Source organism: Mustela erminea, chromosome 6 (genome assembly GCF_009829155.1).
Source record: "Mustela erminea isolate mMusErm1 chromosome 6, mMusErm1.Pri, whole genome shotgun sequence".
Lineage (NCBI taxonomy): Eukaryota > Metazoa > Chordata > Mammalia > Carnivora > Mustelidae > Mustela > Mustela erminea.
In genome coordinates this window covers 140327012-140354935 of record NC_045619.1, presented here as the reverse complement: position 1 = coordinate 140354935, position 27924 = coordinate 140327012, and the positions used below count along the sequence as shown (strand labels likewise).

Here is a 27924-nt window from a genome sequence, read left to right as displayed (position 1 = left end):
ACCCTTCTCTCAGGAGTCTGCGTTTCTTCCTATTGTCGGTCCCTTAGGCTGTCTTCCCTCACCATCTTTCTGTCTGCCTGGGCACCTTCACCCGCCGAAACCTCCGCATGGGCTCAGACGGTCATTTCTAACATCCTGTAGCGTAGTTCTTTTCCGCACTGCGCTGTTTCACAGCCCTGTGAAGGAGGGGAGGCTGTCGAGTGTCGGGCCCTCGATCCTAAGTTTGGAGACGGAGAGGCTAAAGCACAGGTCCTTTCTGACTTGCCCAGGGTCACACAGCACGTTAGTGATGCAGTCGGGACTAGAACCTGGATCCCCCCGGGTTTGTGCTGCTGTTGGCTAGGAATGTGGAGCTGCTGCCGCGTAGCCTCGTGTGGCCTGTAGTGTTAACCCGAGTGTGTTCTCCTCAGAGAACCTCGTTATTAAGGACAGATTCATTAGAAGGTGGGTGCACAAAGAAGGCTTTAGTGGTTTCAAGAGGTACGTGACGGCGGCCGAGGACAAGGAGCTGGAGGCCAAGATTGCGGTGGTGGAGAAATACAACACCAGGGTCCCAGACCTCGTGCGAAGGATCGAGAGGTGCCACATAGAAGACCTGGACTTCGCAGGTGAGGAGGACGGGGGTTCCTCACCTCCCGGCGGGAGGGCGGTCCGACGGTCCTCTTCCTGGGTCTCCGGGGGGCCCAGCGGGGCTCTGTGGCACCCCCGCCTCAGAGCCTGGGGGACGGGGAGCAGAGCTGGTGCTCTTCCTTACGGGCCTTCGGTTCTGTCGTGGGGTCTGCTCCGGGAGGGACTGCGGGCAAGCGGCTCAGGGCTCCCGTGGCTCTGTCCCTTTGCCTGCAGAGTGCAGGCTGGGCCAGTCCCCGCCAGCTCTGGAACATGATTCCCAGGTAGGGGCCCGTCTGCGCGGAAGTTGCTCCTTCCCCGTCTTTTCATGTTTCTCTCCCTCTCTTTTCTGGTCGCCTGTCGTTTCCTGTCTCCCTACCCCCACCGCTGTCCCCTGAGCAACACGTGGGCAAGGAAGGGTCCTGGCAGCACCATTGCTTTTAGGAGCGTGGCGGGAAGAGCTCGCTTTTCTCTTCCCCTCTCCTTCCCTCCCCTGCCGCGCCCCCACCTAACCGTGCGCTCTCTTTTGAACCCAGAGTACATTTTGGGCACTGTGCACAAGGCCAAAGGCTTGGAGTTTGACACCGTGCACGTGTTGGATGATTTTGTGAAAGTGCCGTGTGCCAGGCACAACCTCGCGCAGCTGCCCCACTTCCGAGTCGGTGAGACACGTCCGTGCGCCGCCTGCCCGCGGGGCTCCCCTTGTCGTCTGCTTTCTGCCGGGTGTGGTGGCCTCTTGGCATGACCCTTCTAGAAGGAAAGCAAAGACACCTCCTAGCTCCCAGTTTTTTATCGTCACACTGCGTGTTTGAGGAAAGCGAGTCTTCTGGGTCCGCTCCTCCCCGGGTGCGGGTGCGGCGGCCCCGTTCCAGCTCCGGGTTTTTACCACAGATGCCGGCTGCCCAGCCTCACGGAGCTTTGAAACAATTCACCTGCTCCCCACAGGTGCTGCTGTTCAGACTTTATTTATCTGAGAGAGAGACAGGGAGTGTGCCGGCACATGTGGGGGCCGGTAGGAGTGCAGGGACAGAATCTCGAGCAGACTCCCCGCTGAGCACAGCCCCTGACTCGGGACTCGACCCCAGGACCCTGAGATTGTGACCTGAACTGAAGTTAAGAATCAGACGTTTAACCGACTGAGCTACCCAGGCATCCCCAAAGTGTAGTTTTAAATTAATTAATTAATTTTTAAAAGATTTTATTTATTTGACAGAGATTATAACTGGGGGGGGCGGGGAAGCAGGCCCCCCGCTGAGCAGAGAGCCCGATGCGAGGCTCGATCTCAGGACCCTGAGATCATGACCTGAGCCGAAGGCAGAGGCTTTAACCCACTGAGCCGCCCAGGTGTCCCCCCCCAAAGTGTAGTTTTTTAAAATTAAATCTCCTTTTTACTTAAAGAGGCCAGAAATTCATAAAAAAGTAAGCACTTTGTGTCATTTGTTTGCTTTTATGTAAGTTTATACTCAAGGCAAGTTGTTATGTTCTGAGCATCTGTGTAGTCATTTTGGTTTTGAATCTTAGAATTAAACCATGTAAAGTTTTTCTGCAAACAAACAAACATTCTGCTGACTACGGACTCAGAATTTGGGGTGTAGCCTACATTGGCAGGCTGTGAGTAGAAATGGTACAAACTCCTGGTCTCTGATGAATGTATTCCTAACAGAGAGAGACGTGGTGCTGAAGGTAGGTTAGAGCAGAGTGGGGCAGCGGAGTGGCCCAAGGCAACAGCGGCTCCATATTGGAGAAGAAAAGTTTATTTAATATATTACTACCCTTTTTTTTTCCTTGCTGGCCATTGCATGTTTACATATTTTTATATTTTGTTTTATAACCGTTTTATCAGGGTCTGATTCACATACCATAAAATCTGTCCATTTAAACTGCACAGTCTGGTGGCTTTTACCGTGGTCACCGATGAGTGGCTCAGGGCCATGTTCTCCCCGCCATGCTGGGTGTGGTGACTGTCGGGGCCAGGCTTCCAGGACACAGTAGAGGGATGTGTGTGTCTTCTCTGCTTGTCATATGTCAGCCCAAGACATTTCCAGAGAGAGAGACAGAGACAGTGTCAGGCAAAGGGAAGAACGTGGCTTTGGAGGCAAGTAGCCTTGGCTTCTGCTCACAGACCCTTGCTCAGCCTCGGCCCATGTGTCCTTGTGACGTGGCCTCTGTGAGCCTCAGTGTCCCTGTCAGTCCCCCACAGCTGTCATGAGGAGGTCTGAGGATGAACGAGACCCTCCCAGGTGTCAGACAACCTGTGACCGGGCTCCCGGGGTGTACCAGTCACAGCAAAGGTTGAAACTCAGTATTTCATGCCACTAGTCTGTTGGGTTTCGTGTGTTTTTGGAGTTGGTGTTTGGAGGAAGAGTTTGTGTGTGCAGCCAGCAGGTCTTGGTGGGGGAGGCGGGGCGGGAGGGGTAGTGAACGTGTAGAGGCGAACACACATTTCATCAGCAGGCTCTGAGCTGACACCTTTCTTCCCTTCACTTTCTTTAGAGTCGTTTTCTGAGGATGAATGGAATTTACTGTATGTTGCAGTAACCCGTGCCAAGAAGCGTCTCATCATGACCAAATCCTTGGAGAACATTCTGACTTTAGCTGGGGTAAGAGGAATCAGTAGCACAAGTTACTTCGGCAACATTCAGAGTTCGCTGGGTTTGAGTAAGGGATCAGTCTGTGACCTGGGAAGGCCTTTGGTTCAGGATCCCGGGCTGGCAGAGAAGGGCTTCTTTTGGGGCCCGTGGCTGCTGCAGGAAGTGCTGTAATCAGAGAGACAAAAATGCGGGTTCTCTTAATTCTTTCCTGATTCAGTTTTACAAGTTCTTTTAGAAATCTCCACTGTTGATGTGTTTCTTAATTGCTCACTTTGTGCTGAACAGTCTTGGGGAGACACCAGCCAGAATGTGTCCTGCGTCTGCTTCCCTCCCTCCCTTTCCCCAGTTCATTTGAACCGGCAACTGCTGCTACCGCCAACAGACTTCTTCCAAGGAAAATGTCCTTGGGGAGGGGAGAAGGAATATTCAGGCACCAGGCGTCTGGTCAAGAGCTAAGATACAGGGAAGTGTCGGTGCTCACGCTTTATACCCTACAAACCAACCTGCTCCCCGCTTATATCCAGTCCTCTCCGGCCCTTCACAGGTCGGGGTGTAAGCCGGTCAGTTTTGTTGAAAACGAGAACAGAAGCTCACAGTGGCTACTTGGTCCATCTTTCCCTGAACCAAAAATACTTAAGCCAAAAACCAAAAACGTCAGTGTAAAAGTTACTGTAAATACTCTTTCTTCCTTTGTTGTCTCGAGCACAGAAAAGACTGTGCAGCCGAAGCACCATATTTCGTGCTCTCTCAAGAAGCTGGGACTATTGGGAGCTGTGGAGTCTGAGCTGTGAACGCCAACGGCTTTGCACCTCGGGGCGGGCCGGTGGTGTGGGGCAGTAATCGGTTTTTAGTACATGGTCTGGAAGTCCTAGTGTTGTTCAGTGGTGGTGACACAGAACCTGATGCTCAGAACGGAACAGCGCCCGTTTCTAGGCCCCAGAGGTGACATGGTGGCAACAGAACGCCTGCCCTCCCCCAGCCTCCATTCCAGGCGCAGAGCTGGATGATGACCAAGACAACACACAGGATTTCTCGTCCCATATTTGAGGAAGATGGTGTGAGAGCCTCCCAGGAGGAAGCTTTGCAGACCAGTACTCCAGGACCTGTCCCAAAGCAAAAGCTTCTTGCATGAGACTGACTCGTTGCGTGTTGGTAGCACTTTTCTCTTCTAAGCGTCTATTAGACGGGCCCATCTGGCCATAGATTGTTTCTGGAATTTGAAATCAGCTGCATTTTTCACCAGGAATCTTTGCTTTGCTGGGGCCTCACCATGGGCGATGGCTTGTGTGTCAGATCCCAGAGCCAGAGCCCCTTCTTTGGGTTGTGTCCTTACTGGCACGTGGGTCACCCAGCGGTTTCCAGAGAGGACTTAGAGCAGAGTTTTGCACGCTTTTTCTTGAAAGGGCCAGACAGTAAATGTGTCAGGTCTCTGTTGCAGGCCTTAGGGCCCCTGGTGCATTGGCTTAACTCTGCCCCAAGAGTGTGAGAGCAGCCGCAGGCAAGTCGTTAATGCGTCAGTGTGGCGGTGTCCCTAAAAAACTTTACTGACAGTGGCAGGGGCTGGTCTGGACTTGGCCCCGTGGTTTAGAGATAAGAACAGCTGTTCTTAATCTCTGAGCTAGGACCCCGGGGCAGGGGAAGTAGAAATACAGTTGAACGTTGAACTTCAGGGGGTGAGGGGCACAGAACCACACTCCCCTCCACCTGTACCCCTCACCATTGACAGCCAGTAGCTCTTGACTCCCCTAAAACTTAACTAGTAGCTGACTATTGACCAGAAGCCTCACCGATAGCATAAACAGTCGGTTAACACATGTTCCGTATGTTGGATGTATTCTGTATGGGATTATTATGATAAAATAAGCTAGAAAGGGAAAATCATAAGGAAGAGAAAATACATTTACAGCATTGCACTATAAAAAAAACAAATCCGTGTGTAAGTAGACCCGTGCATTTCAAAATTGAGGGTCAACTATAATTTTTATGTACAAATAATCTCTAGGTAGAGATTATATGAGTTTTGTATAAACTTGGACCACAAGTATCTTTTTAGAAGCTGGAGTGTGGTTTTCTCTAGACTTGGTGCTGCTCTGGAGGCTGGATTCATCACAGAACCGAGCTGCCGTGTTGGTGACTTGTAGCCGAGGTATTGCGGAGCAACATTCCGCTCGGCTCAATGGGATTTTTCCTAACTTAGGAAAATTATGAGATATTTAAAAGTCAAGAAAGTAATAAATTGAATTACTACATGCAAATTATACCTATATACAGTTGGAATACATATCTCTTTAAAAAAAGTGGACCCCCCCATAGTTATAGTGCCGTTATGTTGTAAAATTTATAATAGTTCCACGTGGCCTCTGCTACCCAGTCCATATTCGTACTTTTGTGATTGTCTCAAAAATGCCTTTTTTGAGTTGTTTTGTCAGGGTCCAAACAGAATTCGGGGTTGTGAAGTCTTGTAAGTTTCTTAGTAGAGAGCAGTGTAAGACCCCCTCCTTCCTTCGGATGCGCTCGTGGTAGAGTGAGTGTGCTGCAGAATGTGCCTCGCTAGATTTGCTTTCTTACGTGGGTGTGTAGATCTCGGTTCCTAAGGGTACTTATTGCTCACTTATTTACAGTCCTACTGAAGAACTAGTCACAGAGTAGTACCAGCACTCCTGTCCGCGGAGTACTGAGTGCGGTTTGAGATCTCCCGACAGCCCCGCTTCTCCTTGTTCCGCTAGGACGTGTTGTGCGAGTGCCGTGTTCTGAGGGCTCTCGAAGGAAGTTCTTTTTCCTCTTTTTCCTCTGGGGTTAGATCCGCCAGCGTGATTACAAGAAGATAGATCTGTTTGTTTGTCCCTCTACAGGGATTGCTTTGCTTCTTTGTGACTTAATTATCTTTTTTGAATGTATAAGACATTTATGTTTTCAACATCAGAACTTTGTATCTCATTCTGTCATTGTCCCCTTCAGACTCTCTCTCTGCACCATTGATAACTGTTTTTTAAAAATTTGTGTTCAGTGTATCCTTTGATATTTCTTTTTGCAAGTATCAGCAGATACATATGAATTTTCCTATTTTCCTTTTTCGTGAAAGGTGACATTCCCCGAGCTAGCGTTCTGAACCTCGCTTTGTCGCTGGGAAATGTGTGTGGAGATCACTCACTGTTAGTCTCGCGTGCAGCTCTTTCTCATCCCTTGGGACCGCTGTGGAGTCGTCACTGGGTCTGTGTATCATGGCTGGTGTAGCCCCTCGCTGATGGCCACTGGGTTCTCTCCAGTCTCTTGCCTTGAGGAGTAATGCCACGAGGCATCACAAGGCACAAATCGTTTTCTGGTTTGCCAGTGCGAATCTTAGTTCCTAGGTAGAGGATAAATGGGTGTGTGATCTTTCTAGATGCTGCCAGGTTTTCCACAGAGATTGTCTACCTGAGAGTCCCAGCCCACCAGTTACACAGAAGCGTCTGAAAGGCTTTTTAAAGCTAGTCGGAAGCTCGTCAGTTGGTGATCACCTACATTTTATGGGGAACGTGAATTTTCCCCCATGTAGAAAGGGTTATGGAATCAAGAGAAATACTTCCGCCTTGCTGAGGCTGGGTTGGAAAACATCTGTTGCTCCCAGAAGGGCCCTGAGGGAGCCCCGGAAACGTGGCCCGTCCGTGTGAGCTGAAGTTTGGGTCCGAACGCCCTTCCGTGAGAGGAAATACTTCTGCTTTTTGTCACGGCCGAGGCCTCTGTTTGGAGACATCCTCTTTGGAAGTGGCCAAGCCCCTGCTCCGCTCGGAGAGGAAGGCTGTGGGGTGTTGAAGGCTCCGGGCAGGGGACTAAGATAATGAAGTGGAGAACATGAAAACACGTGAACGGGGCAGCCCTGCATGCTCAGGCTTTCGAACAAAAGGAAGCCATTGTTCCTGCGACCCAGAGTGAGAAGCCACCGTGGTGTCTGTGACCAGGAGCAGGTCAGGCAGCCTCCTTCTCTCTCACCCCCTTAGAACATCTAGCGAATCCCCAGAAGCCCTTTGGTTCCTTTGTTTCCTTAAGTTTTGAGGAAGTGAGGAGAATCACCACATTGTTGAATGCAGCGTGGGGAAGTCATGTGGTTTCTCAGGGATAGCTTCTCGGCCTCCCAGAATCCGCGAGTCTTAATCCACTTGGCACAGGTGTATCCTCAGCACGGCGCCTGGCACACTGTTGGCGCTCGGGAAGGGTTTGTCCCTGGATGAGGGCGGCCCCTGTCCCAGCCTGGGACTGGGCCAGGCCCGATTCTCAGCTCAGTTCTCCTGGCCAGACAGTCTGTGGACAGGTCACTCATCACTCTGTGCGCCCGTGTCCTCATCTGTGAAGCTGGCCCAGGGCTGCACCTGCACCGAGAGGAGGGGGTTAGGGAAGGGTCTGGGTGGCTTGACGGGGTAACTGTCGGTGCTTCGGGAGAGTGCGGGCTGCGGGTCCTCTGAGGTGGTTACTGATCTCGAGGTTACTGGTCGTCAAGACGTTCGGCTCCAGAAGGAAGGTATGGGGGAGAGGGACTGGCATCCGAGGAAGATGTGGAGGTCTTGGCTCGCATGCACTCATTCATTCGGCAGCTCTGGTGGCGAAGCTCTGTCGTCATGTGCCTCCTTGTCCTGGAGCTTTGTGTCTGCAGATCGCAGGAGAGAGGGAGCCTCACTGTTGCTTGGCGGTGAGCGAGTACAGGTTCTGGACTTAGACCCAGGTTGGAGCCCCGTATCTCCTGTGGTCCCATCTCTCCAACGTTTGCATAAGTGACCTCCTTTCTCAACTCTCGTGCCCGCCTCTCTACAACGGGGACGAGGACAGAATCGCCCCCAGGAGGTGGTGCGTGAGGACTTAGGAGCTGGGGACCCAACCGCTAGCGAGGACCAAAGCAGCCTGGAAACATTTAAGGAAGGGATGCAGAGGTAGTGGTGTCAGGTGCCTTTGGGTTCCTGAAGCCTGAGGGTTCAAGCAAAGCTTTGGGGTAGGTTTTGTTTTCCTTCCTTGGGATAGCGTTTGCCACGGCTATGCGGGTCCTCCTGCTCGCACTTGACTATGACATGAACCCCTTGGCAGTTCCCTGGACGATGGTGTTTCCCAGGAGCCGCTGGGGCACTAGCGGACCCCCAGGATGTCAGGGAAGAGTGGAGGTGGCTGGATTAATTGACTGTTCCCTCCGTTGGCAGCCCCTGTGCCGTGCCTAGCACTGTAGTTCGCGCTGGGGAGTACAGGTGACTAGACAAGTAACACACTCCATGGCCTTGTGGAATTTAGACTCTAGGGGAGAAGCTGTTAGGCAGTTTTGGATCCACCGGTAGGGTTTTGGGGACGGGGAGAGTCTGCCACTTTGACACGTGCTGTATAACCGTGCCTTGGGCCAGGGGGCTGGTCGTCTCGATGGCCGGGGCACTGTTCTCTCACTGTACAGTGCCTGATTGTCTTCAAGCTAATTGTAAAGGAAAACTTATTTTTCCCATGATGTTTGGGGTTTTAAAGGTGTGGTTAGTTGGTTTGTTTTTAGCTTTCAGAAACTGTTAGACCGTGAAATGATTCATTTGCCCAGTGGGAATCCGTCCGCATCTTAAAGATCCTAGTTATAGCATGGGGCCTTAAGCAGAGCCCCTCCAAGGGCCACTCTTACCGGAGGCAGAGCGGCTGGCACGGCTTCAGTCTGGCTGAACAGGCAAACTGATCGCTCAAAGACTGTTCATTCAGAACTAGAATCTAACACCCACGAAGGTGTGTTACTGGAACAGTTTTTCTAAAATCATTTTCAAAGGTAGCCAAATGAAGACTCCTTTGTTTGTAAAATAAGGCCAGTTTTAACAAAGTTGGCCTACTTGTTCGCATAAGCATGGCAAGAGTAGTAATTGCCCCCCCCCCCACCGCCTTTTTTTGGATAAATTTGCTCTGCTGGAAATTTTCATAAGGAATTTCACATTCAACTTCTAACAGCCTCTTAAGGCTAAGAAGACAAACCAAACACTTGGCATCAGACATTACCTACAATACTATAGATTTCGGTGAATTCCTATCTTCGAGGTCCCCCAAATATCTTGAGGTTCCTGTACGTGCTGGGAGGTGATCTTCTTTACTCCTCTGGTAAGGCTGCTGGGAACCCTACAAGCAAGGGACCAGACCGATTTTTCCAAGGGGTTTTGTTGGATCCATAAAGTCATCCTTAGTTCCTTAAAACTGTCTGGTCATATCTGAGCCTATGCACATGTCCCTCAAATAGGACAAACTCGTGTCTGATCCTGTCAAAGCCTTGGTAATATAACCACTGTTTCCAGTTGTGTTCTGTATAAGAACAGATTCTCATCAAACTTATACAAATACATACATTTCTATAAAAATAAGAATAGTCAGAGTTTCTGAATTCTGGAGGGATCAGATTGGGAGAAGAAGGTAAGTGTTCCATATTTGTTTCCAAAGGAATATTTTACCAAATTTCTCTAAGTCATAGCCTTAAATCTGGAAGAGCAAACAGAGAACCAGGGATGGTTCAAGCAAGAATCTGTTGGAATGCACTCTTCACCTTAGTTGAAAGTCTTCATCAGGAATGAGGGACTCCCAGCGGCAGGAGCACTGCCCATGGTCCTGGCTTGCAGGACCATCAGGGATTGCCTTGGCCGAACACAGCTGCCTTGCCAAGGGCATGCCCTCGACGCTCATGGCCCCAAACCAGGACTCTTGCCCCCGTGTAGCATGCCCTGAAGAGTAATCCAACTTTTGGAACTCCGCATAGAACCAGCTGAGGTTCCTGTTGATACTGAGTCACTGTTCAACTCGTGTCTGATCCTGCGCACTCTATATAGTAAGACTCTTTATATAGTATGTCTTCGTAATCTTAGTCCTGACCACGCACAAAACTCCTTTCTGAAGATTCCCTTCTCACAAAACTTCTACAGCTTTACAGACTTGGTTCCCTTATTTCTAGTAAACCAACAGCCATAAATTAGCTTTTAATTCCAAGTATTTTCCAAGGTCACAGGAACTTAAACATTTGGATTCCTATCTTTCTGAATTTTATCTTTGTAAAAGATTTTATGTATTTGTGAGACAGCGTGAGTGAGAGATCACAAGTGGTGGGTGGGTAGAGGGGCTCAATCCCAGGACCCCGGGATCATGACCTGAGCCAAAGAAGACGCTTAACCAACTGAGCCACCCAGGCGCCCTATCTTTCTGAGTTTTAGAATGCCCAGTTTTTACAAGTTCTTGCCTTTAAATTAGAGCTCTTTTATAAATTAACTTTAGCAATACCACACAAACAAGATGCAGACAAAATCTTAAATGCCCAACTTCCAAAGATCCCCCTTTTACAAAACCCAATTGCAAGATGGTATTGTCTAATTTATGGATTTGTTAGTTGGTCATTTCTGTCCAGAGTCTGTTGACTGTTGTGGCCAAGCAGTGTTGCCAAAAGTGATTGCCCAGGTTTGGAGAATGGCCCAGAAGGTTGCATGTGGGAGAATCAAAGTGTCATTTCCAAGTTTCCAAGTAGAACATGTCTGGTTTTATTCAAAGATATCAAAAGCTATAGGAACAGACAAACCAAACTAAGCCAAGAGTGACTCTGTGACCATTGGTTCCTCCCTGGAAGTCAGGGCGGGGAGTTGTGGGGGTGGGGGTGGGGTTGCTTCACGGGCTGAACCAAACAGCTTCCTTGTTTCTAGTTCCTCTGTAAGTCAGAGCCCCACTGACTGAACCAAACTGCTTCCTTGCCAGTCTTTTCTGAAGCAGGAAAAGAGGCTAAGAGGCAGCTGAACAGGAGGAAGAAATCTAAGATCCAAACCAAATGGGAGGAAGAAACGAGCTCTTGTGCCATCAGGTAGCTACTCACCAAGAGACGTCTGCCCCAATCGAACCCTAAAACTGTTTCCTGCCACAGGAGTAAAATTAAGCCCCGAAGGTTGGCCGCACCCAAGCAGAAAGGGGCTCCAGGGACAGACCCTAGGACAGAGAGCCCAGGCAGCTGCTTGGACTCGTGGGGCTGCTGGTTGGGACTGACCACAAGCCCTCAGGAAGGAACCCCTGGCTGGCTCACCAGATCCGAAGCCGAACCGAGCTCGTCTGCCCAGTGCACAGCGAAGACCAAGACATCAAGTATGATCAAGTTTATGCTACAAGGAAAGGGTTTGTTGGGAGCAAGCCTCAGATCCACCTCCCGGAAGGAGAGTCAGACCAGTTGAAGGGTGCATGAAAAAAGCCCGGGTAAAGAGTTGCAGCTGTGTTTATGAGTCCTGGTAAGACCTTGGCTGCCGTGCGCTGTGCTGTGTAGGACATCAGGGTGTCGTCTGCCCTTCTCACTCAGTGCTCTGACAAGCGCACGGGGGAGTTTTCCAGAGGCCACGGGACATGTGTTCTCACCACAGACTGAACGCAGAATCAGCTGTCTTCCATTAAGCCAGACATGAAAGCAATGTCACTCTTCCAAGTTCTGTTTTTTTTTTCTGAAAATACAGTTGTTTTTGATAAAAACATTAACATGTGATAGGTTTAATTGTTATTAAGACGAGTAAGTGTTTTAGTTCTAAGATTTGTTTGTTGACATACTATTGTATGTCAGGGCATCAGTCTGTTGTCATTGATCTTGGGAGGGGTCCTCTCTGCCTCTTGTACACGAATGCGTTTCCTTTCCCAGATAGGGAAGTTCTCAGCCATGAATTGCTCAACTATATCTTCTGGACCCCCACCCCCACCCCCTCAGGGATCCCAATAATTCAGACATTGGAATATTTCATGGAATCATTTCTCTCTCTCAGTCTGAGCTCTTGGGCTTTAAGCTGTTTTTCCCATGCCTCCTCGGTTTCCTTCTTTTCTGTCGTCTTCTCACTAATTTGTTCTCCTGCCTCCTTTACCCTGGCAGTATCTAGTTTAGACTGCATTTCCTTGATACCATTTTTAAGTTCGGCCTGATTTGATCTCATTTCTGCCCTTAGAGACTCTGTATTGTCACTAATATTTTTCTCAAGTCTAGAGATCAGCTTCATAATTGCTACTCTAAAGTCTACCTCTTACATCTTGCTTATATCCATATCCCCTTAGGTCTGTGTCAGAGGCCTTGTCTCTGATTGTTTTCTTTATTGGGGGTTCTTCCTCTTAGTCAATCTATTGAGGGGTGGTTGAGGGAATGTACAGATGCCAAAGTATTAACCATGACCCAAGCAAGATGCACCTGTTTTATAGGGAGAAGATAGTCGCAAATGACACTACGGATAAAAGGCTGATACCCAAGATTTGTAAAGAACTTCTCAAACTCAACACCCAAAAAACAAATAAGTCAAAAAATGGGCAGATGATATGAACAGACACTTCTCCAAAGAACACATACAAATGGCTAACAGACACATGAAAAAATGTTCATCATCACTAGCCATCAGGAAGATTCAAATCAAAACCACATTGAGATACCAACTTACACCAGTTAGAATGGCCAAAATCAACAAGACAGTAAACAACATGTTTAGGGAGGATGTGGAGAAAGGGAACCCTCTTACACTGTTGGTGGGAATCCAAGTTGGTGCAGCCACTTTGGAAAACAGTGTGGAGATTCCTTAAGAAATTAAAAACAGAGCTTCCCTATGACCCTATAATTGCACTGCTGGGTATTTACCCCAAAGATACAGATGTAGTGAAAAGAGGGGTCATGTGCACCCCAGTGTTCAGAGCAGCAGTGTCCCCAATAGCCAAACTGGAAGTAGCTAAGATGCCCTTCAACAGACAAATGGCTAAAGAAGATATGGTCCATATATACAATGGAATATTACGCAACCATCAGAAAAGATGAATACCCACCATTTGCGTCAACATGGATGGAACTGGAGGGGATTGTGCTGAGTGAAAGAAGTCAAGTAGAGAATGGCAATTATTATATGGTTTCAGTCATATGTGGAGCATAAGGAATAGCACGGAGGACTAGGAGAAGGAGGGGAGAACTGAAGGGGAAATTGGAGGGGGAGATGAACCACGAGAGACTATGGACTCCGGGAAAGAATCTGAGGGTTTCAGAGGGGAGGGGGCGGGGAGGATGAGGTACCTGGTAATGGGTATGTTATACACACACAATGAATCATGGAACACTACATCAGAAACTAGTGGTCTGCTACTGTATGGTGACTAACATAACAATAAAAAAAAGAGAAGCTTTCTAGAATTTCTTGGCTTAAATTTCTCTTTTTTTTTTTTTTAAAGATTTTATTTACTTATTTGACAGGTAGAGATCACAGGTAGGCAGAGAGAGAGGAGGAAGCAGGCTCGCCGCTGAACAGAGAGCCCAGCGCGGGGCTCCATCCCAGGACCTGAGATCATGACCTGAGCCGAAGGCAGAGGTTTTAACCCACTGAGCCACCCAGGCGCCCCTTTCTTATGTAGTAAATAGTAACAGATAAGACTCACGTAAACAAACCTCCTTTGGAACCTGTCATGTTTAGTAGTGTCAAGGGGTTCCAAGACCAACGTGTTTGAGAACCGCTGCTTTGGAGCTGTGCTTTTCCAAGTGTCGGTCTCAAGCCATTCATGATTAATGAAACGAATTTAGCGGGCTATGACAAGTTTTTTAAAAAGCAAGGGACGCCTGGGTGGCTCAGTTGGTTAAGCAGCTGCCTTCGGCTCAGGTTGTGATCCCGGCGTCCTGGGATCGAGTCCCACATTGGGCTCCTTGCTCAGCGGGGAGCCTGCTTCTCCCTCTGTCTCTGCCTGCCACTCTGTCTGCCTGTGCTCGCTCTCTCCCCCTCTCTCTCTGATAAATAAATAAAATCTTAAAAAAAAAAAAAGCAAGGTAGAAATAAAATCTGAAAGAGAAAGACGACACTGCACTTACGGTTAAATACTGTTTTATGAAACCGTTCTTTGAGCCTTTGATGTACGCACGTACGTGCGTCTGGAATTGTAACGCGAAGTGAGTTTCTTGGTGTGCATTGTGCTCAGAAAGTTTGTAAATGCAGAAACCCTTGCATGTGTGGGTGGGAAGCTGTGTACAAGCAGGTTTGTCGCTGCTTTGTGGACAGTAATTTGGAAACAACCTGAGTGTCCGCTCGGAGGGAACGGCTTGAATCAGACGTGAAAAGAGCAATGCGGTCCTACCCGGTGTGGCACTTCCGTGAACTAGATGGGAAGCAGCCCAACGTACAACATTTATGTCAACAAATACCTGTTAAATGATACCTAGCCTTCTGGGGCGTATGTGTAGACTTAAAGCCCTTTTAGGACGGATCAGAAAGGGTGCACGCCCGGTTCACGGCCCTGCCCCCCCCCCCCCCCCCCCCCCCCCGGGGAGGGGAGTAGAGACGACACGAAGGGGATTACAGCAAGACCCGTTGTCCTATTTTGGAAGGATTTCCTGGTTTCATTGTCCCTCAGTTATTGGTGGGAACACGAGTGCTTATGTATTTTCTGTTCTGTTCTGCAGCAGGCAGGCAGATCCTGTGAGAGAGAAAGCCAGATCAGTCCAGATACTAGATACAGGTTTTTCCACAATTAGATCCATAGCCTGTTGTAATCCAGAAAACAGGAAATCATAATTCCTCGGTCAGCAGGTATTTGTGGTTTTCTCGTCTGCCACAGCTGTGTTAAATTCCAGGCACAGCAGACCAGACACTGGTCCCTGTGCCTCTGACTTTTCTAGTCTGGGAGGTTGTTAGCATTTGGCTTGGTGTTCCCTGCGTGCCGGGCTCTGAGCACTTAGCGTGTGTGAGTGTCTCCTCTTCCCAACAGTCAGACCAACCGGGCGCTTCTGTCTCATCTGACAGGTGAAGAGACTGAGAGGCTCGAATAGCCCAAGCGTTTGCTCACTCGCTTAGCCACAAGCCCGGGAGGAGGGGACAGGCTGGTCCATGTGGGCACATCTTTCAAGGCCTCCGGTTCAGCTCGCCTGGCTTGAAAAGGCAGCATGCAGATGATTTTTAATGGTTCTGGGACAGGTGGGCGTGAGATAAAAATCCAGACGCAGTCCTGAAATATCGTTATTTCCAGTTTGCCCATTAAGCCCTTTTTTTCAAACTGTCCATTCTGTCAAGACTCTGGCCGAGCCGCTCTAAGCATCCTGTCTTGCTGACGGCCTGACTGGTTGGGGGCCGCCAAAGAGCCAAGGGCGCTCGGACAGTCAGTGCTTGTCTCCCGTGAGGACTCTGCCATGTCCAAAGAGCGTTTTCTGCTCCGGCACCGGCGGAGTTTCCGAGCTGAGTGCAGTGGAGACGTGGTGGGGACCCTCTTCCCCCTCTGTGCGCAGGGTCCGCGGTGACCCTCTTCCCCCGACTCCCCGTTTGTGCGCAGGAGTACTTCCTGCAGGCGGAGCTGACCAGCGCCGTTTTGAAGACCGGAGTGGTGCGCTGCTGCGTGGGCCAGTGCAACAACGCCATCCCCGTGGACACTGTGCTCACCATGAGGAAGCTCCCCATCACTTACGTATGTGGCCTCGGCAGCCTGGGCTTTCTGTCGCGTTCCATTTGGTCGTGGGCGGCGGCTCAGGCGCGAGCATGGCCTGGCGGGTTGGGCTGTGGCCCGGCGCTTACAGGACCACAGTTTCCCTGGAGGGCCCGCTCCGGTTCCCCTCGGTCCTCCTCCCCGTGCCTCGATCGGTTAAGGTTGCTGCCCCCCCGGGAATCTGATAGTCGAGTTGACCCTGGATGGCCGTGTTGCATGTCTGCAAACATCAGAACGCTAACGCTTCGTCTCTTGGGGTCTCGAGAGTTCTGCTGTCTGATCGTCCACCTGACCTCTTTCTCTTCCCCCTCCCTGCAGAGCAACAGGAAGGAAAACAAGGGAGGCTACCTCTGCCACTCGTGTGCGGAGCAGCGCATCGGGCCCTTGGCCTTCTTGACGGCCTCCCCCGAGCAGGTGCACGCCATGGAACGCACCGTCGAGAACATAGTGCTTCCCAGACACGAAGCCCTGCTCTTCCTGGTCTTCTGACAGCCGAGAGGCGCTTTCTCCCTGGTACCGAATGCCTTGTGTGGACTCGAGTTGCCTGAAGAAAGCCCGTGCAGGGTAGGGTCGTCACTCACCCGGGACTCTGAATTCACGCACAGGGCATCTTCGGAGGAGGACGAAGCCGACGAGAGTTGGACGTGCCGTTTCTCCATTCCCTGTAGGTAGCCAGTTTCCGCTGCCCCTGCTCTGTGCACATCAGGCTGGGGCACGGGGGATGTTCTTTTGATAAAAAAACATTTTATGTATTTAAACTTTTATTACAAGGTTTCAATTAAACAGGCACTGTAGCACTGGCGTACCTCTGTGTGACCCCTGGCCGCAGCCCTGTGGTTTTTTGAACCTTCTCCGACTTTCTGTCTTTCCTGCTCACTCTCCCACACCTGGGTCCCTGCTCACGTGGCGCACCAAGCAGAGTGTGAGACTTCATGGCCGGGCCATGAGTGACGGCTGGAAACACAAGGGGTTTTTGTGCCGTGGGGAATCACACATGAAGAGACATAGCGTGTGCCTTCCTCGTTACACGGGGGGCACAGTCTCAATGGGGGAGCAGCATAGTACACGAGATGACAAGTGCAGAGTGACAGGAGCCAGACTTCTGTGTTTCCCAGCCGTAGAACTGGGGGTCAGAAATGCTTGACAGAGAAGTGGAGCTGTCTGGCCCCTGTGGGGGTGGGTGGGGCCTAGGGAGACATGGGGGCTTTGAACCTGGTTCGCTGCCTGGGGATGCCGGGCGCAGGTAGTAAGACAATTCTTACAGAAACCGATGACAGAACTGCCATCGTCCAGATGTACATGGATCTGGTATTTGTACGTTTTTGCCACACAGCACGTCAGGGACGCAGACGGCAGGTGGGGGAGTTGGCGCGGCATTGCCCAAAGAGCTCGGCACACCTAGGCCCTGAGCCCACCACGCGGCGTCTGGAGCGGGCTTCGTAGCTGCCGTTGTCGCAGCCTCCCCTTAGCCTCCTCCGGCTGGTGGAGCTCAGAGTGCCGGCCGGTGAGTAGAGCAGCGCTGTCGGGGGGGCCCAGGGGTGCTCTCAAGGGCGAAGGCCAGGTTCAGGTCCGCACATCGAAGAGTGAGGAGCGTTCACACGATGGGAATCCGAAGGCGGACGTGGGAGGCTTTAATGGCCGTGGGACGGGGCTGTTTCGTCCGCTGGCCCGGATTCCCGGCCTCGCCTTACGTAATGCTCGGTGGGTGGCCCAGAGTAAGAGAGCACGCGGGAGGACTGTGGATCTGGGTTAGTCACAGTTTTCACTGTCCTTCCAGAGCGGGCGTGGGGGGAGGGGCAGTCAGCAAGAGTTCACCCACGTGTTTTCTGGAAATGAAGTTGTGCCTGCCAGAGGGGAAGCCGTGCATTTGCTGCAGAATCATCAGGTCTCCGAACTGTCCCGGAGTGCCAGCGGCGGGGCACGTGCTGCGTGTGGCACCGCTCCCAGAGACGCAAATGCAAGTGCAATGGTAGCGGAGATGAACCGGCTGCGGGGGGGAGGGCTGCACCGTCGCTGGGGCGGCCGGGCGTGCGAGCCACAGGGCAGGTGGGAGGGCTGCGGACCGGAGTGATGCTGGAGCTGCGTTTACCCACAGGACAGGCGGCTAGCTGGCTGTTCGAGACTGGGAAGCTTTTCTAGGAGGAAGGGACAGCAGGAAGGACAGAAGGATGGCGCGGCCAGGACACCGTGTCAGGACTAGCATTTTGGCACTAGTTTTAAAAAATAACAGAATCTAGGAATATTAATACTGATGATTTCATTTTTCAAGTGTTAAGTTTGTTTGTTTTGAGAGAGTGTCTGAGCGTGGAGGGGGGAGAGGATCCTAAGCAGGCTGCCTGCTGAGTGTGGGGCCCCATTAAGGGCCTCCATCTCATGACCTTGAGATCATGACCTGAGCCGAAATTAAGAGTCAAGTGACTGTGCCACCCAGGCGCTTCTCAAGTGTTAAGAATTTTTTAAAAAGGAGTGAAGCTGAATATTTGGTGTGTTTCAAATAGAAAAAGAATTTTTACATGGCAGTAAAAATATAAGTTTAAAAAATAAGTTAACTATCCATCATCATTTTAATAGGAGCGATTGGATGAGAAAAATAAATGCATTACTCAAAAACATAAACACCACATGAAAATGAAAATATGTTCAGTCTCTTTAAAAGTGAGTCTTTAAAATAAGAGGCTTTCATGATTTTATTGAGTTGTGAATGGTTTTTTGTGCAAGGTTTTCTGTAGTCTTTTTTTTTTTAATTGTTGACCCACAATAACGGGGGAAGAGTAAGAAAATAGTTACAAGCTAGTTCTGAATTTTTATTTTGGCTCATTAATTTTTTATTAATTTCTCTTATTTGCTACTCGGGGAGATCTTTTTGGTTCTTTAAGAATTTTCAGTCTATTGCTAGCCAGCTCTGGCTTTTCATTTCAAAGAAAGCTTCCGATTGGCCTCCACCTTCTCTGTGTTGACCGTGTGTGTGTGTAGAGATTCTGATGCAGTTGCCGATATAAACACGAATGCTGTCATGTGTGGAAGGTATTTGAAATAAAATAAAAATTATTCTTGCAGTATAAGTGTCGAGATGCCTCAGTGTATCCTAGACCGGGCGTTAATTTGTTCCTTCTTGTAATTACTCTCAAGACGTAAATCAGATTTTAAATTTCTAAGAAGATAATGAGGTGATGGTATTGGGGCAACCTATAACACCTCTTGGTAGGTGTTTTCAAATATCACATCATACCAACAGCTGGATGTGCCCACTGAAGGTGTGAGGCCGTGGGACGTGCTTGGGTCAAGAGGAGAGGGTGTGTGGCTGGGGTCCAGTGCGCGCACAGTAGCCGCGGGCTCGCAGGGGGCCAGGCCGGCCGTCTAGGGCCTCGAACAGCAGGCCAGGGATCTGAGTGTGATTTGGAAAAACTCTGAGGAGTCACTGAAGGTTTTAAGACCTCAGATTGTCTTTTGGGAAAGAGAGCATGGCGGTAACGTCCTGCCATCTATGCAGGGGGTGTAGCTCTGCACGGAGGGTGTGTTGCCGGACCAGGGAAACTGCAGTGGACGGTTAGGAGCGCTGGTGACTAGACAAGTGGTTCTCGGAGTGTGGTCCCCAGATGAGCTGCACCGAGTCACCTGGGAACGTGTCAGAAACGCAGATTCTCAGCCTGGGTCGCACACTGACATCGAGGCCCAGCCGTTGGTGTTTGATAAGCCCCACAAGCGATCCCGTGGCACGCGAAAATTTTGAGAACTCCTGTTCTTGATGTTAAGGTGGAACCAACGAGACCGTGAAAGTGCTGAGATGAGGGTGGACAGTGGCAGGGTCTCAGCGGGACCCCCGGTCGTGTGGCTTGTCGGCCACAGGGTCTGCATGGGGCTTCTGTGGTCTGGCTTCCTGCAGGGTGGGTGAGGACACCCTCCACAGAGGCAGACCAGGGGAGATTTCATAGACTTGTGAATGCAGGGATGACCTCAGTGTTTAGCATGTTGAATGTGGGGTTTCAGTGTGGTGTGTTGAATTTGGGGCACTTAATTCCAAGTAGATTAGTCCCGGAGGCTATTCGGGAAACGGATCCATACTTCAGCACGCTGCTTCGGGCTGGAAATAGAGGTCTTAGGGTTGCGAGTTTGTAAGTGGCGGTTAAGGTCGTTCAGTTTAAGGGTCTTGTGCTTATTCCAGCAGAATGACAGGAATGAGAAGGGCAGAGGCGTAAGAAGGTGCCGGAAGCCCAGACTTGGGGTGAGGTAAGGGGGAGGACTCGTGAAGCGAGTGACACCTGGTTCCCGGAGACCGAGTTGCCACGAGGAGGCGAGGACGGCGCTTAAACGGAAGTGCGCGTCAGCACCTGGTCAAGTGAAGGTCCAGTAAAGTCTGCGGCCGCTTAGCGTGCGCTGGTTCAGTGAGGCCAGAAGCCACCGGGCGGTCGGGGGTGGGGGGGGACTCCAGGGGACTGGGTGGACAAGACATGTCTTCTGAAACCACACCAAAGTGGCAGTAAAAGGATATATATTTTTTAAAGGCATAAACCTGTAAGGGCAAAGAAAACAAAAAGGAGGTAAAATTATAACATTTTATAAAAGTTATAAAATTTTGGCAGTTGGAAAGAGGTAAGTGAGTGGTGACTGACTTAGCTCATCGAGTAAATGGAGTCCTAAGCCCAAGAACTCTCAGAAGTTGTGGGCACTGATGGGCACTGATGGGCACTGATGGGCACTGATGGCACTGATGGCGCTGGGTTTTTCTGGAAGGAGAGTATAAAGGCGGAGCGAAAACCAGGAAGACTGGTAGAAAAGTTTATTTAAGTTCACCTGGGTGGCTCAGGCGGTTAAGCATCTGCCTTCGGCTCAGATCATGATCCCAGGGTCCTGGGACCGAGCCCTGTGTGGGGCTCCCTGCTCAGCACAGAGTCTGCTTCTCCCTCTCCTTCTCCTCCTCCCCCTACTCATGCTGTCTCTCAAATAATAAAAAGTATTTTAAAAAAGAATTTCTAGGGGCGCCTGGGTGGCTCAGTGGGTTAAGCCGCTGCCTTCGGCTCAGGTCATGATCTCAGAGTCCTGGGATCGAGTCCCGCATCGGGCTCTCTGCTCAGCAGAGAGCCTGCTTCCCTCTCTCTCTCTCTCTGGCTGCCTCTCCGTCTACTTGTGATTTCTCTCTGTCAAATTAATAAATAAAATCTTTAAAAAAAAAAAAAAAAAAAAAGAATTTCTAAAAGCCAGCTAAGGGGCACCTGGGTGGCTCAGTTGGTTAAGTGTCCAACTCTTGATCTCAGCTCAGGTCTTGATCTCAGGGTCATAGGTTAGAGCCCTGTGTTGGGCTCTACTCTGGGAATGGAGCCTCGTTTTTAAAAAAGAAGAAGAAATAAAAATCGTTTAAGGCCTCAGATTTCTGGGCAGCTTTTCATGCTCGACCGTAGCAGAAGGGCAGAGGCTTCACCTCTAGGTGGACGGTTGTCACGTAAGAGACTCAGAGTAGCTGAGGGCAGGGCCGGAGTGAAAACAAGGCCGTTGCCTGACTGTGCTGGGGCTCCGATAGCAGGAGGCCCTCATGGGAGGCTCATGAACAGATGCATATTCCTCAGGGTTCTGGAGGCTGGAGGTCCGAGATCCAGGTGTCAGCAGATCCCAGGTCTGGTGACCTCCTGCTTCTTGGTTCACAGATGTCCATCTTCTTGCTGTGCCCTCATCTGGTGGGAGGGGCAAGGGCGCTCTCCGGGGTCTCTTATAAATACTAACCCCGTTCGTGAGGGCCCCGCCATCATGACCTAATGACCTCCCAGCTCCTAATACCATCCCCTTTGGGGTTAGAATCTCAACATATGAAGTTTACACACACACGAAAACACGCACGTGCGGGCACACCTAGGCTCTGTGGGAGGGGGCCGGTTCCTTCGCTGGGGCGTGTAACCCGCTTGAGCAGAGATGCTGACGGTGACATCAGGGCTCCCTAAGGACATTGGCCAGCCAGATTACCCAGTGCCAAGAGCATATGGTCTTCAAACCACCCAAGTCCTCAGATCTTCAAACACATTTTTTAGTGTCTCACTCATATAGTAATAAGCCAAGACTTGCCAAACATCTGAAAATTTCTAAGGTGAAGGTTACATTTAGTTTGTTTTGATATCCAACTTTCATATCAAAACAAGCTGAGTCAGCTTGGAGAAAACAGCCCACGCTGGGAAAAGGAACCAGCTAAATTTCTTAAGTGTATTTAGAGAATAAAAGAAGACAGTGCAACCATGAAATAATAGGCTCAAGATACACACACACACACACACACACACACACAGACATCTGTGAATATTTGAACATCATTGAAAGTGTAAAAAACCCCAATAGAATTGTTGGAAAGATAGAGAAAATATCCAGAAAGCAGAGCAAAAACAAACTGAAAAAACAGGAAATACGTAGTCAGAACCAGTTGAAGCAGTTGAGCGTCTGAATAATAGAAGTTTCAGGAAGAAAGAGACAGAGGTTGGGAAGTTTTTAAAAAAATCATCAAAATTGCCCACAGCCAAATACACGAGTTTCCAGATTCACGTGCTCAGTAAATGGTCGCCAAAATGGATGAAAAACAGACCTACAGTGAGTTTTGTTATAGTGAGATTTTAGGAACAGCAGAGGCAAAGATCCTCCAAGCTCCCAGAAAGAAAAAAGTCATCTGCAAATCCAATGTCTTCCGATTGCACGGCCAGCAGCACACGGAGCTCATCACCCCGCACAACTGAGGGGAAACCATTTCCAGCGCAGAGTTCTGAACCGAGCCAAATGAGCAGTAGCGTAGAGGCACGTTGGCACAGACATTTTGTCTACCAAGAAGCTTCTAGAAGATTGAATTGTACAACGTCAAGAGCAAACCAAGCAGGAGGAGGGCTCCCCTCCAGGAAACAAGCCATCGGAGGCGAAAGGGAGCAGAGGGCACCCCTCCTGTTCTGGAACCTTGGGAAGTACTTCACAGAAACGGACCAAAAACTAAGCCTGTGGGGCAGAGGAACAAGGACACGATTAACTCTACTAATTAAAGCAGCAGGTTGTGTAGACGGGAATAAGGAAGGCAGGTCGTTCACTGCCTGGCGCATTAGCACAGGGGTGTGTTTGCACAGGCTTCTTCGCCTCCGCGGGGGTCCAAGGTGGGGAGCCGCGGGTTCAGAGGGGGGTGTGTTTGACCTTCAGCTTCCGTTGTAGGACGTTGGCTACCGTGCCTGGAACGGAGAAATGGAAGTAGATGTCACTCAGGGCTTATCTAGAGATGCAGGACACACAGCAGACATCAGCTCAGAGATTCTCAAAACAGCGTCCTCCCCGCGGGGGGTGCCTTTCCCGAAAGGTCTCTCATGTGGCGATTGGCGTGGACTCTGCCCGTATGACCGACCTTTAGAGTCGGGGCGGGAAGTGAAAGCCAGACACTGTGCACATAGACGGGGCTCCAGGGAGGCTGGGAACGGGAGGACGGTGGATGGGGGTGACGTGGCATCAGGGCAGGTCGTCTCGAAAGTGCGAAACTCGTGAGCGTGCCTCCGTGTTGGGTGGGAGATAGCAGAGGGGCCAGTGGGGGGAGGACCCCGGTGGGGGGTGGCTGGGGGGGGTGGCGGGGAGGGCGGGGTTGGAGGGAGACAGGAAAGCCCCTCTAATGGCTAAGGAGGAAGTTTCAGGTGCTGTCACTCAGTCATCTTAGCATGTTTGTCGTGAAGTCGCCATGCGGGTCCCCCAGAGAGTGTGGAAGGTTTGAGGCTGATGTGGGGGTGACACGCGGAGGCGGACAGCACAGGCTCGACCTCAACACCACGCTTCTAGTGGCTGCGTACCCTTCCCCAGCTGCCTGCGCGACCGCAGAGAAGGCCAACGGTTAGGCCCACATGCAGTTACTAGACCCTGAACACACCAGTACCAGGGCCTGGGGCGGGGGTTGGGGGGTGGGGGGGTTCCCCCTGCGCGGAAAGCCCCATCCGCAGCCTGTGTGGCAGGCCCTACTGTCCTGTGGTGGGACTGGTCTGCCTCTGGGCCGGCCACCTGCATGGGAAGGGGCTTGGACGCCCCTCGAGACCCCTTGCTGTCTGATGCTTTTCCTCCAGCCGGGTCTTTGCCACCCATCCTTCCCAGCCCCCCTGCCCCGCTGGGCTTGGGGAGTGCGGGGTACACTGAGGGGAGGGGGCTGCGAGCCGGCTGCTTTGCATTGCCAGCGAATGGGTGCGGTAGAACCGGCCCCAAATGAGGTGGCTGGAGTCCCTCCAGACCCTGCCCCCGACAGATGAAGACCTCACCTGAGGTCTTTCAATAAAGGCCTTCCCCTTGGGCTGCGAGGGCCTTCGGAGCCTCTGGAGGGAGCTGCCTTCCTCCCTGGGCTGCTTAATTGCAGATTCTCCGAGTGAGCCCGGTGGTGTTGCCCCACATTCCCCACCACCCGTGATTCCATGTGTTTCCCGTTCCTAGCGGTTTGGACTGAGAGGTGAGGAGAGCAGTTTGAACCCTAACTGCCTCGGCCTGCGGACCCCAGGGACGGTTTGGTTCTGTCTCAAACATCCAAAGGCGGCTCTAGATTTCCTCCCCCGCCCGGCTGGCTCCTCCCTGCGCCCTTCCCCACGTCAGGAAAGAACCAGCGCGCACATCCTTTTGACCTGACCTCCCATGAATCTCAAGTCCCCGCATTTCTCTCCATCACCTGCGCTCTTGAACCGGCGCTCCCGTCTGGCCCGGCCTGTGGCCGCTCTGTGCTTTTGCCAGTTCATCTTCTGTCCACGAAGGAAGCGCAGTGTCTTCTTGCAAGAAGGTGACGTTTCGTCAGCCTCCTGCTTAAAACCCCCCGGGGCTTCTTTCAAACTTGCACCTCGGGCAGAAGAGACGTCTGGTCTACCTTCAACTGAAGCTCATGTTCTAAGGGCCTTACTGAAGGCCCGAGAAGTACCCAACACAATATCAGCACCCCAGTTTCGTGTTCCCTTCCTAAATGTCCAGCTCAGCGGTTCTGGATCTTTTTAAGTCATCACTTTCCTCACAGTATGTTTTCCTAATCTGGACCCCCCAAAAAACAGGTGACATTTTAATCCGTTGCTTTACAACCACATAATAGAGGGGCCCTGGCTTCCTAGCCGAAAGTAGTAGGGACCTTCCCCCCTGCCCTCTGTTCTACTGCCTCTGCGCAGCCAGTTCCCCATTTTAGGGTCTGTTAGGATGTCTCCCATTTTCTCTTAACAAATTCAGTATCAGATTTTGTATCACTTTTTTGGCCGTAACCCAAAACAAAAACTCCAAAGGGCATTGAACGATAAACGCTATGATTTCCCCTAGGAGTGCAGAGGGGGACAGAGTGTAGGGCGGTGACAGAAGCCGCTCAGCACTGCTGAGGAGAAGCTGGGTTCTTTTGCCTCTGCCCTTTGCCCGGGCTGACTTCCCTGCTACAGGCTGTTTGCAGAAGTTTGGGGCAGGGCATCCAGACGCGCAGGGGCAGTGAGAAGCCCGTCTTCTGCGGCTCTTAAGAGCCAGGACACTTTCCTAGAAGCTTCCCCACCTCCATGGTGACAACTGGGTCATCTGTCCATTCCTAAGCCAGGCGCTGGTGAGGGCATGGGTTCAGTTACTCAGAGTCTCCTTTCCTGGAGCTTGGGTTGTCCACTTCCTCTGATGTGCATGGCTGTGTGGAAGAGAAGAAACACCCAAGTGTTGGGACTTGTTTGAGAAGGAAGGGGAGGGTTAGGTAGCCGCCGGTGGCTGATTCTCCAGCATATAAACAGATCTCATTTTGGAAATGCCTCCTACACAGTAGACACACTTAGGACTTCGTGTCGCTTACTCCATGTGGTTCCCCCAACAAAGCTGGAAAAGCAGGTAGTAGAAGGCTCTAGAGTGGTGGGCCCAGGCCACTGTGCTCAGCAGCACATAGATCAGAGCTCGGACTCCACCTCCCAGGCCATCTCCAAACCCACGGTATTTGCACTGTCCCCATGGGAACCCTTGGAACAACGACTGTGCAAATAAACAAAAAACAACAGCATTTTTTAGGAACTGAGTGCATAGGAGGCTTTCAGATGTTCTTAGCCTTGACATTCTTCAGACATGACTCCTAATACAAGAGCGAGGCAGCTCTAATTAGTCAGGACTCAGGGCAGCAACTAGAGATCCTTCTCAGCTCCCCACCCTGGATAGCACCCAAGGCGCTTCTGGGAGCGAAGGCTTCTCGGAACACGCTGGCAACATGGACAGCCACATACAGCCAGGCGGCCCCGGACCACTGGGTGCAGAGCCACTTGCGTGCCTTCTAGATCCCCTTTCTCTCAAAGGCGATTTTGAAGATGACACGCTTCTTTTGTACTTTGTGCTTTTGGTCCTCTGCCTAAGGACTGAAGAAAGAGCCCTGGAAAGGTGACCATCTCGGTTCGTGGTGATGGCATCTACCGGGCTGTTGGTTGGAGCCAGGGATGCAGCAGAAGACCCTAGGTCCAGTTCCTGTGAGACCTTTGCTCTTGAAGTCTCGCTCATTTTGATCTGTTCGACATGCGGTTACCCAGCAGTCATGCTGGGGCCCCGGCTCACAGGTGCCATCTGCCTTACTCTTCTCTCTGTGTCCCCACCTCTATCATTGGCCCTTGGAGACCCCCCCGCTGCCTGTTTCTGTTTGCTTCGATCTCAGCCATGCTTCTTCATAAGTCCCACCACATCAGAAAGGACTCCCCACATATCTAGGCCGTTTAGCGGTTTCTTTCCTCCTTTCCCGCACTTCTGCGACATTCCTTTGTTCATGACCCCGGTGGCATTGGTATTGACTAGACTGGTCTTAAGAGCTCTTTGTTTTGAAGGTTCTTTTTTTGGCCGGGCTGTAAGCACCTCAAGGATAAGTCCCAGGTCTTCAGTTTCCGCATCTCCAGTGCCTAGAGAGAGAGGAGAGACACATGCCAGTCATGGAGCACTTTCAAGTATCCCTCTTGTTCCTCACCTCGGTGGGAGGGACCGTCCATCTGTCACTTCCTCTTTAAAGACGGAATACCAGGGTGTGTGACTTCAGGGATTCTTCCAAGCTGACAAGGCCAGAAGGAAAGCTTCTAAGCTTTCCCAGGTCTTCTAAGTCCTGCGCTCCTTCCGCTGCACAAAAGTAGTCGTAAGCAAATGCCACAGTTCCAGGGCGCGCAGCGAATGTTCCGGGAGCTCAGAGCCAGAGGATTTTGTAGTTTGGAATAGTTACTGAAGGCCGCCCGGAGAAGGTAGAAACCAGGCTGCCTCTTGGAGAGTAGACTGGGTGTGGAGAGGATGGCCCAGGAATGACCATGAGCTGATCAGGAGCAACGTGCCTGGCCCGCGGAAGACAACAGGACAGTTCCCGGGAGGCAAAGGCAAGCGCAGTGAGGGCGGCAGCACGGAGCGAGGCTCCGGACGGCCTCTGTGGGAGCCGAGTCTCTTTCTTCCCTTGCGGACCCCGAGTCCGGAGGTGGGTCACCAGGAGAACAGGCTTCCTCTTGCGAGATTACTCCTGAGCTCAGGAAATAGTATTACCTCGAAGTGAGGAGCTGCGTTACCAGACAAAACTGGGGGCTGATTCTGAGGACAAGGTGGGGTAAATGCGGGAGAGGGGATCCTTGGGAGCCCTGCACACTTCCCCCGGACCTTCATTCCAATATTGCCCGGTCCGCGTCAGCTACGAAACCTGGCAGGCTGTGAACTCGCTAACGTGACTCAACAGCAGGAGGACGCAGACTCTCAGTCTGGGTTTGCAGCCCTCCTGGCTCTGCTCTCCGAAGGATGAGCTTCAGCCTGGGCTTAGAAGTCTCTAGGCTTCCATCTGTGGCTCGAATGGAGACCTTCAGGATTTGAGCTTGTTACTCTGTTTTCTAAATTGTTCCCTGCCGCTAACAGCAGCCACCGTCTACGGCCTGGACTTTCCTGACCCCGTGGTCTTTCAGGATGGCGCAGTGCTGTCCCCCAGAGCTGGGCCCTCACAGTGGGCGTGCCGTTCCCGGTAACTTTCGGGAACTAATTCCCTGCCTGCCGTGGGCTGCTGGGTTCGCATCTCGGAGTATTAGGGGGACTGTCACTGCTTCCTACCCTCTCCCTCAGCCTGTCACGGCTCGTCCCCATTTCTCTACTTCTCTCATTTGCAATATGCTCTCGCTCCAGAGTCCCTGCCAGTTGGGAACTTTTCAGCGACAAGTAATGGAAACTGGGTCTGTTCTAAGGAAAAAAGAAACTATTCTGAAAGAATGTTGGGAGCTCACAGAATCGTGGGAAGTTGGAGGATTCGGTGTGGAGGACGGAGACAAACCAGAGCCAAGAAACAGTACGACGAGCTTCTGATGGTCTTGAAGCATGGCTGGCTGCCGCCGTAGCAGGTCCGCATAGCTTCTGAGTTCTAACTGGGTGAGGG

General features: G+C 51.2%; 2 protein-coding genes across 7 annotated transcripts in view; one reads left to right on the top strand and one right to left on the bottom strand.

Annotated features, from left to right (window-relative positions):
• FBH1 (F-box DNA helicase 1) overlaps nucleotides 1–16401 on the top strand; it is a 48511-nt gene extending 32110 nt beyond the window's left edge. For all 6 annotated transcript variants that reach the window (XM_032349832.1, XM_032349829.1, XM_032349831.1 and 3 more), the window contains 5 exons: nucleotides 411–608; nucleotides 1143–1268; nucleotides 3100–3206; nucleotides 15447–15578; nucleotides 15915–16401. In XM_032349832.1, the coding sequence (XP_032205723.1) occupies nucleotides 411–608; nucleotides 1143–1268; nucleotides 3100–3206; nucleotides 15447–15578; nucleotides 15915–16085 (734 nt within the window). In that variant the 3' untranslated portion in view covers nucleotides 16086–16401. The remainder of the gene's footprint in view (nucleotides 1–410; nucleotides 609–1142; nucleotides 1269–3099; nucleotides 3207–15446; nucleotides 15579–15914) is intronic.
• A 7154-nt stretch (nucleotides 16402–23555) lies between these two features.
• IL15RA (interleukin 15 receptor subunit alpha) overlaps nucleotides 23556–27924 on the bottom strand; it is a 54991-nt gene continuing 50622 nt past the window's right edge. The window contains exon 8 of the transcript XR_004287218.1: nucleotides 23556–25203. The gene's annotated coding sequence lies outside the window, so the exon portion shown is untranslated. The remainder of the gene's footprint in view (nucleotides 25204–27924) is intronic.